This window comes from Procambarus clarkii, chromosome 27 (assembly GCF_040958095.1).
Source record: "Procambarus clarkii isolate CNS0578487 chromosome 27, FALCON_Pclarkii_2.0, whole genome shotgun sequence".
NCBI classification, from domain to species: domain Eukaryota; kingdom Metazoa; phylum Arthropoda; class Malacostraca; order Decapoda; family Cambaridae; genus Procambarus; species Procambarus clarkii.
The window spans coordinates 40,040,191-40,053,775 of NC_091176.1; the positions used below are offsets into that span (position 1 = coordinate 40,040,191).

Sequence of the window (13,585 nt, forward strand, 5' to 3'; positions counted from 1 at the left end):
TTGAGGCATCCGGGGAAGCAACCAACCTAGCATGTTGCAGCAACCTATATCCAGCATGCAACACCTGAGTTGTCTGCACCAAAATAATGTCATCGGTTGATTGGGTGAGTCAAGTCACAAACAAGCAACAATGCTCGCAGGTGTTACAAACCTTAAAACTTAGCATGGTTCCTTCCCCGCATTGATTAATTATATTAAATCGGCCTTACCAACAGGTGTCTAGGGGTAAAGGGAATAAAACACTGCATAACTTGGGGAAACAATGTATCTCCGCTAAGGTTGACAAACATAACAATTAAATAATACAGATAATAGTCAGAAATATTCTTTAGCATGCAATAATATAAATAAAATCCTTATTGAGCAATGAGCAATCACACCAGCACATGAATTCTAATTTGGAAAAATACACAATCATCTAACCAGAGAATTAACAGAGTATTAGCTAAAATAACCATAACCAAGGACTTAACTTAAAACATGTCTCCTCTCGACCAAAGCTGCCAGCCTCTGCCCAAGCGTCGGATCCCAGGGCAGGCGTTTACCACAATATCAACTAAACATCCACATAAACTATTGTAGAAATTCTACTAACAAAATGTAGTACTAATATTCAAATCATTATTAATCTTAAGAGTATATAATAATGTTACATTACTCAATATAATTTACTGGCAAACAATAATAAGAATTAGTCAAGGTTGAACTATACTCACTCGCTTGACATCAAGTTCCCACACTGGCCACATCCAAATATGGTCAACCCCCCACACGGAGAAACCAACATGAAAATACTTGCAAAAGCCTCATACAATATAATGCAACTCAGGCACACAACAGCATGCTACAATATATAACATACAAGAATCTAATATCATCCAACTGGATACTATAATAATTATAGAACAAGGCAATAGTAATATAAGCATCAAGAGTAATGTTAGAATCCTAGTAAGATTCGCAACAGCAGGACTCGGGGTCGAAGGTGTCACTTACTCTACAGGCAGCATAACGGAGGCAAAAGCATTGAGCGTTGCCCTGAGACAAGGGAACAGAGCAACCTTCAAACTCTCAAAAAGTGAGTGGGGGACGCAGGGGTCGCATCCATTGGACCCCTTTCACCCCTACAGGGCTTCCCAGGGCCCTAAGACAGGTTTTGTTAAGGGTAAGCCCAGCCAGGGTACTGCTAACTGGCACCCAAGTCTACCAAACAAATTTCTAAAACTGAACCCTGCTTTGTCCACTCACGGGGGCCAAGCAGGGGAACCACCGAGCCCAGGAGGTCAAGATCCTAATATAACAGGGGGCAGGGGAACAAAAGCAGCCCCCCCCCCTCCACTACGTACAAAGGACAAGAGGACAACGTACCCAGAAGGAACAGAACCGGCCACTGTAATATGTGAAAACTAGCTGCGCAGTACCCTGTGCTCCTACCAGTGCAAAAACTACCAGTTACCCCAAGGTAAAAATCGAGGAGGAAACCCCCCAACACTCCCAGGGCGGTCAATTACCGAGCAGCAAAAGACCAACAGAGGTAGTTCCCAAGGTTCCTTGTGGAAGATAACCCCAGTCCCCAAGGGCGTTACTTACAGGGCACTCAGGGAAGGGAACCCTAAGCACATGCAGCCCGAGTACCTATAAATATTAGATTATTACTGCCAGCTCACACGCCACTGTAGAGCAGTACTGAACACAAGGCATAGCACAACAGAGAATCTGGAGCTGGAGCCACACGACTGAGCCTTATCACATCAGCCGAGAACTGGGGTGTGGATCGCTGGCATGAGGGGTCTGGGGCTCCCCCTTCCCCCTCCCGGGGGTGGGGGGGGGGGAGCTGAGCAGACAAGTGACACGGCACATGTGACATCATGCTCGTTTTCATTTGGGGAGTTGAGTTCACTCGTTAGTTTCAGTAGTGGTTGTAACCAGAAGAGGGGCTTGTTTTGAGGCGCTTGCCTTTCTGGGTGCCTGGCCTGGTCAATGGCAGACATAGAATGCTCCAAATCACATGTGCAGTTCTATAGGCCATTGCTCCTCGTGCCTCATTGAGGGGGCCAGGTTCTGGCTCGTGGTCCCTGGTAGGCCTAAAACTTCATTCACACTGATGCCAAAGTGTAATAATACTGTATACATATCTGCCTGGATAGCTCTGTGGAGCTTCCGGGCTCTCACCTAGAAAATGACGTTTTCATTACATTCAAAGCTGGTTTTTTATTGTTTTGTGTGATGGAACTAAAAAGGAGTTCCCAGAAACCTTGGCAAGATGAGAAGGCTCAACTGTATCTACACTCGAATTGAAAGGGACAACCCTCGTAGCTGCCGAAGGGATATCCCAAAGAAAAACCCCAACCCTGAACCTACTACTGGGCCAGGGGCAGGGGAAAAAAAGAAGGGCAAACTCCCTGCCCAAAGGAGAAAGAAGGAAAAGGAGGTATGGACAAAATCACCGCCTATTCCATGAGACAAGCATCATTTGCTAGCCCCGGGCCTCAAACCGGGGATACAACCTTGACTGCTGCAATCCAGGAACTAAAGACACCAGCAGTTGCTGCCAGAAGTCCCTCAAAAATTGGCAGAGTAGAGCAACTTGAAGGGAGCATCCCCTTCATGACTCAGGGCCAAAGGTGTGTCAGACCCAACAGGTAGCAGTGGAGGCAGACAAACTGAACATTGCCACAAAGCATGGATGGTGCGCAACCCAGAAATTTGCTCGAAGTGAGAGCAGGGATGGTGGGTGGATCACAAGGACCACCAAACCCATAAGGGTTTTCCAGGGCTTGCAGGGTGAATGTTCCCTGCAGGTATGCCCAGGCACTTGGATCGCTATGCTGGTAACTCCTATATAATTGTATAGGTTTCCCTATTAACACCCAATACCACCAGAAAGAACAAGAGAGAAACCAAAAAGGGGAACATCCATGCCTAGACACTAGGTAAACCTAATAAGTCAGGAATGGCACAAATAAACCCCCCTTAGAGGAATGAGGGCACAATGAAAAATAAAGGCCATAAAAGGACCGAATTACCAATTAAGTACCACTAACTCTCAAGATACCCGACCGTGGAACACAGAAGAATAGCAGACCAAACCAGGTATGGTAATCTGGAAGGCCTACCTCAGTGCGCCCCACCAGCATATAAACACACTCGACCCAAGGAGAGACTGACAGTCCAAGACAATAAGCTTACCTTCAGGCGAGAGCCACCACAAGCATGGAGACCCCTTTAGGGAGTGAACCCTGACAACGCAAGGACAGCACTTAATGAGCGCACATGGAAGGTAGCCCTGGGCACATGCAGCTCCAAGAACACTAAACTCCTGGCTCACGTTGCACAACCATACACAGAATAACATACACATACATACACCTCAATAAACTTATTTCAAATACACAGAAAAAGCCTCGAGAGCAAAACACCACTGAGCTGAAACCAAGACCAGAGTCAGAACAATGAGAGAGGAACAAGGCACATACATCTCAGCATTAGAACTGAGGGCGGAGCAGTTGGCTGACACCTGACTGCCTCCCTCCTTCCCCCAAATGTTGAGGGAGGTGGAGGCAAATGAGCTAGCTCAAGTTTCATGAATTTTCAATTGTTTGTTTACATTGTTGTTCATTTGGTGGTTTTGAGGCTGTGGTCTATTTTGTTGCATTGACTTTCTGGGTGCCTTGCTTTGGTGGTGGCAAACAGAAATAAGTTGACAAATTTTTTTCATAACTGCCTTTGCTCCCTGCACCTGTGAGGTGGGTCAGGTTCTGTCAATACGAACTCCACAACTGATGGCACCTTGTAGTTTGGCACTATATCAGTATAGTAGCTTCAAAGAGCCACTAGGGGCTTTCCCCTGAAAAAAAAATAGGTTGTGGAAATAATAAGACTCAAATAGTAGTTATATCATCTAAGACTAGCCAGTGTGGAACTGTTCCAGGTCTAAAACAGACTTACTTGTTGATCCACACCTTAATCTCTGAACCATTTAGGTTTAAGGTGTTCCACTCAATACAATAATTTAGTGATGTTTGCAATGCTGGACAGTTCTTAGAATTATGATACTGAGGATATAACAGTTAATGTGTTTCTTTTTTCTCCTGTGCAGGAACGCAATGTGGAAGTGTTATTCTGCTACGAGGCCTATGATGAAGTAGTTCTCGTGCAGCTCCGGGAATTCACTAACAGGAAAATTGTTTCTGTAGAGAAAGAAAAGCGTCAGCATAAAGAAGCAGTTGATTACGAAGGAAGTAAGAAACTTAACAACTTTTGTATAACTTTTCTAACTGGCTGCTAAGAAGACAGAAAAATCATTATCTTCATGAGTTTTTATTCATTCTTTGGTGAAAATTTAAAAAAATTTCTGATATTACTGCTAATTCCCTTCCTCTTTTAATTTATATATTAATGTGAAATAACTGGTGTCCCATAATTTCTGTTCTCGTAAGTTTCCAATTGTCTACATTCATCTACAATCTGGATTAATTAAAATTCCATAATGCCCATTGAATCTTTGCACACAAGTGCATTCAAATCATTAATTTGATTTTTAATACTGCTTTTGTAATTGTATTTTCTGTGAGGAAAATTGTCAGCTCTCTGAAGCTATCACACTGAATAAGTGCCATACTACTAGGTGTCATCAGTTGCAGAGTTCTGTTGGCCTTCTGTGGACTATGAGCCAGATCCTGCCCCCCCCCTCAGAGAGGAGCAGGGAGCAATGACCTGTGAACACTTTAAATAAATGTAAAGTTTATCACCTTTTCCACCATCCAAGGGAAGGCTCCTAGCAAGATAAGCAAATCAAAACAGACTACCGCATGGTTAAAACGACACCGTAGCCTAAAATTTCCCAAACGAACTCCCCCACAATGAAAACAAAATTTTGTGAAACTAGGCCCCCCTTCACTAGTCTGCCCCCCCCCTTCTTCACTAGTCCTGTGCCCCCCCCTTCTTCACTAGTCTGCCCCCCCCCCTTCTTCACTAGTCTGCCCCCCCCTTCTTCACTAGTCTGGCCCCCCCCTTCTTCACTAGTCTGGCCCCCCCTTCTTCACTAGTCTGCCCCCCCTTCTTCACTAGTCTGCCCCCCCTTCTTCACTAGTCCTGCCCCCCCCTTCTTCACTAGTCTGCCCCCCCCACCGTCTTCACTAGTCTGCCCCCCCTTCCTCACTAGTCTGCCCCCCCCCCCTTCTTCACTAGTCTGCCCCCCCCCCTTCTTCACTAGTCTGTGCCCCCCCCTTCTTCACTAGTCTGTCCCCCCCCATTCTTCACGTAAGTCCCTGGCCTCCCCCCTTCTCACTAGTACTGCCCCCCCGTGCCTTTCACTAGTCTGCCCCCCCTTCTTCACTAGTCTGCCCCCCTTCTTTACTAGTACTGCCCCCCTTCTTCACTAGTCTGCCCCCCCCCCTTCTTCACTAGTGCCTCCACTCCCCTTCTTCACTAGTCTGTGCCCCCTTCTTCACTAGTCTGTGCCCCCCCCTCTTCTTCACTAGTCTGCCCCCCCCCTTCTTCACTAGTCTGCCCCCCCCCTTCTTCACTAGTCTGCCCCCCCTTCTTCACTAGTCTGCCCCCCCCGCGTCTTCACTAGTCTGCCCCCCCCCTTCTTCACTAGTCTGCCCCCCCCTTCTTCACTAGTCTGCCCCCCCTTCTTCACTAGTCTGCCCCCCCTTCTTCACTAGTCTGCCCCCCCCCTTCTTCACTAGTCTGCCCCCCCCTTCACTAGTCTGCCCCCCCTTCTTCACTAGTCTGCCCCCCCTTCTTCACTAGTCTGCCCCCCCTTCTTCACTAGTCTGCCCCCCCCTTCTTCACTAGTCTGCCCCCCCCTTCTTCACTAGTCTGCCCCCCCCTTCTTCACTAGTCTGCCCCCCCTTCTTCACTAGTCTGCCCCCCCCTTCTTCACTAGTCTGCCCCCCCCTTCTTCACTAGTCTGCCCCCCCTTCTTCACTAGTCTGCCCCCCCCCTTCTTCACTAGTCTGCCCCCCCCCTTCTTCACTAGTCTGCCCCCCCTTCTTCATAGTCTGCCCCCCCCCTTCTTCACTAGTCTGCCCCCCCCTTCTTCATAGTCTGCCCCCCCCTTCTTCACTAGTCTGCCCCCCCCCCTTCTTCACTAGTCTGCCCCCCCCCTTCTTCACTAGTCTGCCCCCCCCCTTCTTCACTAGTCTGCCCCCCCCTTCTTCACTAGTCTGGCCCCCCCCTTCTTCACTAGTCTGCCCCCCCCTTCTTCACTAGTCTGCCCCCCCCCTTCTTCACTAGTCTGCCCCCCCTTCTTCACTAGTCTGCCCCCCCCCCTTCTCACTAGTCTGCCCCCCCCTTCTTCACTAGTCTGCCCCCCCCTTCTTCACTAGTCTCGCCCCCCCTTCTTCACTAGTCTGCCCCCCCCCGTCTTCACTAGTCTGCCCCCCCCGTCTTCACTAGTCTGCCCCCCCCTCTTCACTAGTCTGCCCCCCCTTCTTCACTAGTCTGCCCCCCCCCTTCTTCACTAGTCTGCCCCCCCCCCCTTTCACTAGTCTGCCCCCCCTTCTTCACTAGTCTGCCCCCCCCTTCTTCACTAGTCTGCCCCCCCCTTCTTCACTAGTCTGCCCCCCCTTCTTCACTAGTCTGCCCCCCCCTTCTTCACTAGTCTGCCCCCCCCCTTCTTCACTAGTCTGCCCCCCCCCTCTTCACTAGTCTGCCCCCCCCTCTTCACTAGTCTGCCCCCCCCCTTCTTCACTAGTCTGCCCCCCCCTTCTTCACTAGTCTGCCCCCCCCTTCTTCACTAGTCTGCCCCCCCCCTTCTTCACTAGTCTGCCCCCCCCTTCTTCACTAGTCTCCCCCCTTCTTCACTAGTCTGCCCCCCCCTTCTTCACTAGTCTGCCCCCCCCTTCTTCACTAGTCTGCCCCCCCCTCTTCACTAGTCTGCCCCCCCCTTCTTCACTAGTCTGCCCCCCCCTTCTTCACTAGTCTGCCCCCCCCTTCTTCACTAGTCTGCCCCCCCTTCTTCACTAGTCTGCCCCCCCCCTTCTTCACTAGTCTGCCCCCCCCTTCACTAGTCTGCCCCCCCCTTCTTACTAGTCTGCCCCCCCTTCTTCACTAGTCTGCCCCCCTTCTTCACTAGTCTGCCCCCCCCTTCTTCACTAGTCTGCCCCCCCCTTCTTCACTAGTCTGCCCCCCCCTTCTTCACTAGTCTGCCCCCCCTTCTTCACTAGTCTGCCCCCCCCTTCTTCACTAGTCTGCCCCCCCCTTCTTCACTAGTCTGCCCCCCCTTCTTCACTAGTCTGCCCCCCCCTTCTTCACTAGTCTGCCCCCCCCTTCTTCACTAGTCTGCCCCCCCCCTTCACTAGTCTGCCCCCCCCCTTCTTCACTAGTCTGCCCCCCCTTCTTCACTAGTCTGCCCCCCCTTCTTCACTAGTCTGCCCCCCCCCTTCTTCACTAGTCTGCCCCCCCCCTTCTTCACTAGTCTGCCCCCCCCTTCTTCACTAGTCTGCCCCCCCCCTTCTTCACTAGTCTGCCCCCCCCCTTCTTCACTAGTCTGCCCCCCCTTCTTCACTAGTCTGCCCCCCCCCTTCTTCACTAGTCTGCCCCCCTTCTTCACTAGTCTGCCCCCCCCTTCTTCACTAGTCTGCCCCCCCCCTTCACTAGTCTGCCCCCCCCTTCTTCACTAGTCTGCCCCCCCTTCTTCACTAGTCTGCCCCCCCCCTCTTCACTAGTCTGCCCCCCCTTCTTCACTAGTCTGCCCCCCCCCTCTTCACTAGTCTGCCCCCCCTTCTTCACTAGTCTGCCCCCCCCTTCTTCACTAGTCTGCCCCCCCTTCTTCACTAGTCTGCCCCCCCCTTCTTCACTAGTCTGCCCCCCCCCTTCTTCACTAGTCTGCCCCCCCCTTCTTCACTAGTCTGCCCCCCCCTTCTTCACTAGTCTGCCCCCCCCTTCTTCACTAGTCTGCCCCCCCCCGTCTTCACTAGTCTGCCCCCCCCCCTTCTTCACTAGTCTGCCCCCCCCCTTCTTCACTAGTCTGCCCCCCCCTTCTTCACTAGTCTGCCCCCCCCCTTCTTCACTAGTCTGCCCCCCCCTTCTTCACTAGTCTGCCCCCCCTTCTTCACTAGTCTGCCCCCCCCCCTTCTTCACTAGTCTGCCCCCCCCCTTCTTCACTAGTCTGCCCCCCCCTTCACTAGTCTGCCCCCCCCTTCTTCACTAGTCTGCCCCCCCCCTTCTTCACTAGTCTGCCCCCCCCCTTCTTCACTAGTCTGCCCCCCCCTTCTTCACTAGTCTGCCCCCCCCTTCTTCACTAGTCTGCCCCCCCCCTTCTTCACTAGTCTGCCCCCCCCTTCTTCACTAGTCTGCCCCCCCCCTTCTTCACTAGTCTGCCCCCCCCCCCTTCTTCACTAGTCTGCCCCCCCTTCTTCACTAGTCTGCCCCCCCCGCGTCTTCACTAGTCTGCCCCCCCCTTCTTCACTAGTCTGCCCCCCCTTCTTCACTAGTCTGCCCCCCCTTCTTCACTAGTCTGCCCCCCCCTTCTTCACTAGTCTGCCCCCCCCTTCTTCACTAGTCTGCCCCCCCCTTCACTAGTCTGCCCCCCCCTTCTTACTAGTCTGCCCCCCCCCTTCTTCACTAGTCTGCCCCCCCTTCTTCACTAGTCTGCCCCCCCCTTCTTCACTAGTCTGCCCCCCCCCTTCTTTACTAGTCTGCCCCCCCCTTCTTCACTAGTCTGCCCCCCCCTTCTTCACTAGTCTGCCCCCCCCTTCTTCACTAGTCTGCCCCCCCCCTTCTTTACTAGTCTGCCCCCCCCTTCTTCACTAGTCTGCCCCCCCCTTCTTCACTAGTCTGCCCCCCCCCTTCTTACTAGTCTGCCCCCCCTTCTTCACTAGTCTGCCCCCCCTTCTTCACTAATCTGCCCCCCCCTTCTTCACTAGTCTGCCCCCCCCTTCTTCACTAGTCTGCCCCCCCTTCTTCACTAGTCTGCCCCCCCCCTTCTTCACTAGTCTGCCCCCCCCTTCTTCACTAATCTGCCCCCCCCTTCACTAGTCTGCCCCCCCCCTTCTTCACTAGTCTGCCCCCCCCCTTCTTCACTAGTCTGCCCCCCCTTCTTCACTAGTCTGCCCCCCCCCTTCTTCACTAGTCTGCCCCCCCCTTCTTCACTAGTCTGCCCCCCCCTTCTTCACTAGTCTGCCCCCCCCCTTCTTCACTAGTCTGCCCCCCCCCTTCTTCACTAGTCTGCCCCCCCCCTTCACTAGTCTGCCCCCCCCCCTTCTTCACTAGTCTGCCCCCCTTCTTCACTAGTCTGCCCCCCCCTTCTTCACTAGTCTGCCCCCCCCCTTCACTAGTCTGCCCCCCCCTTCTTCACTAGTCTGCCCCCCCCCCTTCTTCACTAGTCTGCCCCCCCCCCGTCTTCACTAGTCTGCCCCCCCCCCGTCTTCACTAGTCTGCCCCCCCCGTCTTCACTAGTCTGCCCCCCCTTCTTCACTAGTCTGCCCCCCCCCTTCTTCACTAGTCTGCCCCCCCCCCGTCTTCACTAGTCTGCCCCCCCTTCTTCACTAGTCTGCCCCCCCCCCCTTCTTCACTAGTCTGCCCCCCCCTTCTTCACTAGTCTGCCCTCCCCCCTTCTTCACTAGTCTGCCCCCCCCCTTCTTCACTAGTCTGCCCCCCCCGTCTTCACTAGTCTGCCCCCGCCCGTCTTCACTAGTCAGCCCCCCCTTCTTCACTAGTCTGCCCCCCCCTTCTTCACTAGTCTGCCCCCCCCTTCTTCACTAGTCTGCCCCCCCTTCTTCACTAGTCTGCCCCCCCTTCTTCACTAGTCTGCCCCCCCCTTCTTCACTAGTCTGCCCCCCCTTCTTCACTAGTCTGCCCCCCCTTCACTAGTCTGCCCCCCCCCTTCACTAGTCTGCCCCCCCCTTCACTAGTCTGCCCCCCCTTCAATAGTCTGCCCCCCCCTTCTTCACTAGTCTGCCCCCCCTTCTTCACTAGTCTGCCCCCCCTTCTTCACTAGTCTGCCCCCGCCCTTCTTCACTAGTCTGCCCCCCCTTCTTCACTAGTCTGCCCCCCCTTCTTCACTAGTCTGCCCCCCCTTCTTCACTAGTCAGCCCCCCCTTCTTCACTAGTCTGCCCCCCTTCTTCACTAGTCTGCCCCCCCCCCGTCTTCACTAGTCTGCCCCCCCTTCTTCACTAGTCTGCCCCCCCCCTTCTTCACTAGTCTGCCCCCCCTTCTTCACTAGTCTGCCCCCCCTTCTTCACTAGTCTGCCCCCCCCCTTCTTCACTAGTCTGCCCCCCCTTCTTCACTAGTCTGCCCCCCCTTCTTCACTAGTCTGCCCCCCCCCTTCTTCACTAGTCTGCCCCCCTTCACTAGTCTGCCCCCCCCTTCACTAGTCTGCCCCCCCCGTCTTCACTAGTCTGCCCCCCCTTCTTCACTAGTCTGCCCCCCCTTCTTCACTAGTCTGCCCCCCCTTCTTCACTAGTCTACCCCCCCCCTTCTTCACTAGTCTACCCCCCCCCTTCTTCACTAGTCACCCCCCCCCCTTCGTCACTAGTCTGCCCCCCTCCTTCTTCACTAGTCTGCCCCCTCCTTCTTCACTAGTCTCCCCCCCCTTCTTCACTAGTCTGCCCCCCCCTTCTTCACTAGTCTGCCCCCCCTTCACTAGTCTGCCCCCCCCCTTCTTCACTAGTCTGTCCCCCCTTCTTCACTAGTCTGCCCCGCACCCTTCTTCACTAGTCTGCCCCCCCCCTTCTTCACTAGTCTGCCCCCTTCTTCACTAGTCTACCCCCCTTCTTCACTAGTCTACCCCCCCCTTCTTCACTAGTCTACCCCCCCACCCTTCTTCACTAGTCTACCCCCCCTTCTTCACTAGTCTACCCCCCCCCCTTCTTTACTAGTCTGCCCCCCCCTTCTTCACTAGTCTGCCCCCCCCACCCTTCACTAGTCTGCCCCCCCCCCACCCTTCACTAGTCTGCTCCCCCCCCCTTCTTCACTAGTCTGCCCCCCCCCTTCTTCACTAGTCTGCCCCCCCCCTTCTTCACTAGTCTGCCCCCCCCCTTCTTCACTAGTCTGCCCCCCCCCTTCTTCACTAGTCTGCCCCCCCCCTTCTTCACTAGTCTGCCCCCCCTTCTTCACTAGTCTGCCCCCCCCCCGTCTTCACGAGTCTGCCCCCCCGTCTTCACTAGTCTGCCCCCCCTTCTTCACTAGTCTGCCCCCCTTCTTCACTAGTCTGCCCCCCCCCTTCTTCACTAGTCTGCCCCCCTTCTTCACTAGTCTACCCCCCCCTTCTTCACTAGTCTACCCCCCCTTCTTCACTAGTCTACCCCCCCCTTCTTCACTAGTCTGCCCCCCCTCCTTCACTAGTCTCCCCCCCCTTCTTCACTAGTCTGCCCCCCCCCTTCTTCACTAGTCTGCCCCCCCCTTCTTCACTAGTCTGCCCCCCCCCTTCTTCACTAGTCTGCCCCCCCCCTTCTTCACTAGTCTGCCCCCCCTTCACTAGTCTGCCCCCCCTTCACTAGTCTGCCCCCCCTTCACTAGTCTGCCCCCCCCTTCTTCACTAGTCTGCCCCGCCCCCTTCTTCACTAGTCTGCCCCGCCCCTTCTTCACTAGTCTGCCCCGCCCCCTTCTTCACTAGTCTGCCCCCCCCCTTCTTCACTAGTCTGCCCCCCTTCTTCACTAGTCTACCCCCCCTTCTTCACTAGTCTACCCCCCCCCCTTCTTCACTAGTCTACCCCCCCCTTCTTCACTAGTCTACCCCCCCCCTTCTTCACTAGTCTGCCCCCCCCCCTTCTTCACTAGTCTGCCCCCCCCCCACCCTTCACTAGTCTGCCCCCCCCCCACCCTTCACTAGTCTGCTCCCCCCCTTCTTCACTAGTCTGCCCCCCCCCCCTTCTTCACTAGTCTGCCCCCCCCCTTCACTAGTCTGCCCCCCCCCCCTTCACTAGTCTGCCCCCCACCTACCTGCCTGGGTCAGCCAGGCCGTGCAGAGTCTAGTTCTATACTTATGTCCGGGCCTGGTAGTCAATTTGCTCTGGTTCTGGTATCACGTTTTCTTTGGTGTTTTTGCTTTTGAGGCGGTGTGTTCCTATAGGGATGTGTGCGTGAGCCAGGAGTTTAGTGTACTGGAACTGCATGTGCTCAGGGTTTCCTTCCCTGTGCGCTCTGTAAGTACTAGCCTTGCATGGTGAAGGTTATCTTTCTCTGGGGGCATTCAGTCAACACTCCTTTCAGGGGGGCTTCCTCACTTGTGGTGGTCCTCGCCCTTAAGGTAAACCTTTAATCTGTGTTATTAAATAAATTAAATATATTAAAGCCTTTAATAAGTAAATCTGTGACTTTGTTTTTCCTTGGTTTGGGAGTGTTTTGGTTGGTGGGGAGCATTGTGGTCTGTGTGACCAGGGGTAAGCATTGTGGTCTGTGTGACCAGGTTGGTGGGGAGCATTGTGGTCTGTGTGACCAGTTATGGTTGGTGGGGAGCATTGTGGTCTGTGTGACCAGTTATGGTTGGTGGGGAGCATTGTGGTCTGTGTGACCAGTTATGTTTGGTGGGGAGCATTGTGGTCTGTGTGACCAGTTATGGTTGGTGGGGAGCATTGTGGTCTGTGTGACCAGTTATGTTTGGTGGGGAGCATTGTGGTCTGTGTGACCAGTTATGGTTGGTGGGGAGCATTGTGGTCTGTGTGACCAGTTATGTTTGGTGGGGAGCATTGTGGTCTGTGTGACCAGTTATGGTTGGTGGGGAGCATTGTGGTCTGTGTGACCAGTTATGTTTGGTGGGGAGCATTGTGGTCTGTGTGACCAGTTATGGTTGGTGGGGAGCATTGTGGTCTGTGTGACCAGTTATGGTTGGTGGGGAGCATTGTGGTCTGTGTGACCAGTTATGGTTGGTGGGGAGCATTGTGGTCTGTGTGACCAGTTATGTTTGGTGGGGAGCATTGTGGTCTGTGTGACCAGTTATGGTTGGTGGGGAGCATTGTGGTCTGTGTGACCAGTTATGGTTGGTGGGGAGCATTGTGGTCTGTGTGACCAGTTATGGTTGGTGGGGAGCATTGTGGTCTGTGTGACCAGTTATGGTTGGTGGGGAGCATTGTGGTCTGTGTGACCAGTTATGGTTGGTGGGGAGCATTGTGGTCTGTGTGACCAGTTATGTTTGGTGGGGAGCATTGTGGTCTGTGTGACCAGTTATGGTTGGTGGGGAGCATTGTGGTCTGTGTGACCAGTTATGGTTGGTGGGGAGCATTGTGGTCTGTGTGACCAGTTATGGTTGGTGGGGAGCATTGTGGTCTGTGTGACCAGTTATGTTTGGTGGGGAGCATTGTGGTCTGTGTGACCAGTTATGGTTGGTGGGGAGCATTGTGGTCTGTGTGACCAGTTATTCTGTTAAAACCTAGGTTGGTGGGGAGCATTGTGGTCTGTGTGACCAGTTATGGTTGGTGGGGAGCATTGTGGTCTGTGTGACCAGTTATTCTGTTAAAACCTAGGTTAATGGGGAGCATTGTGGTCTGTGTGACAGTTATTTTGTTAAAACCTAGGTTGGTGGGGAGCATTGTGGTCTGTGTGACCAGTTATTCTGTTAAAACCTAGGTTGGTGGGGAGCATTGTGGTCTGTGTGACCAGTTATTCTGTTAAAACCTAGGTTGGTGGGGAGCATA

The 13,585-nt window shown here is 53.7% G+C and overlaps 1 protein-coding gene across 1 annotated transcript in view; it reads left to right on the forward strand.

Moving 5' to 3' along the window:
• The first annotated feature begins 2,263 nt into the window (after positions 1-2,263).
• Positions 2,264-13,585, forward strand: part of LOC123751417 (baculoviral IAP repeat-containing protein 2-like) — a 229,286-nt gene continuing 217,964 nt past the window's right edge. The window contains exons 1-2 of the mRNA XM_069332187.1: positions 2,264-2,431; positions 4,100-4,241. Of these exons, the coding sequence (XP_069188288.1) occupies positions 2,264-2,431; positions 4,100-4,241 (310 nt within the window). The remainder of the gene's footprint in view (positions 2,432-4,099; positions 4,242-13,585) is intronic.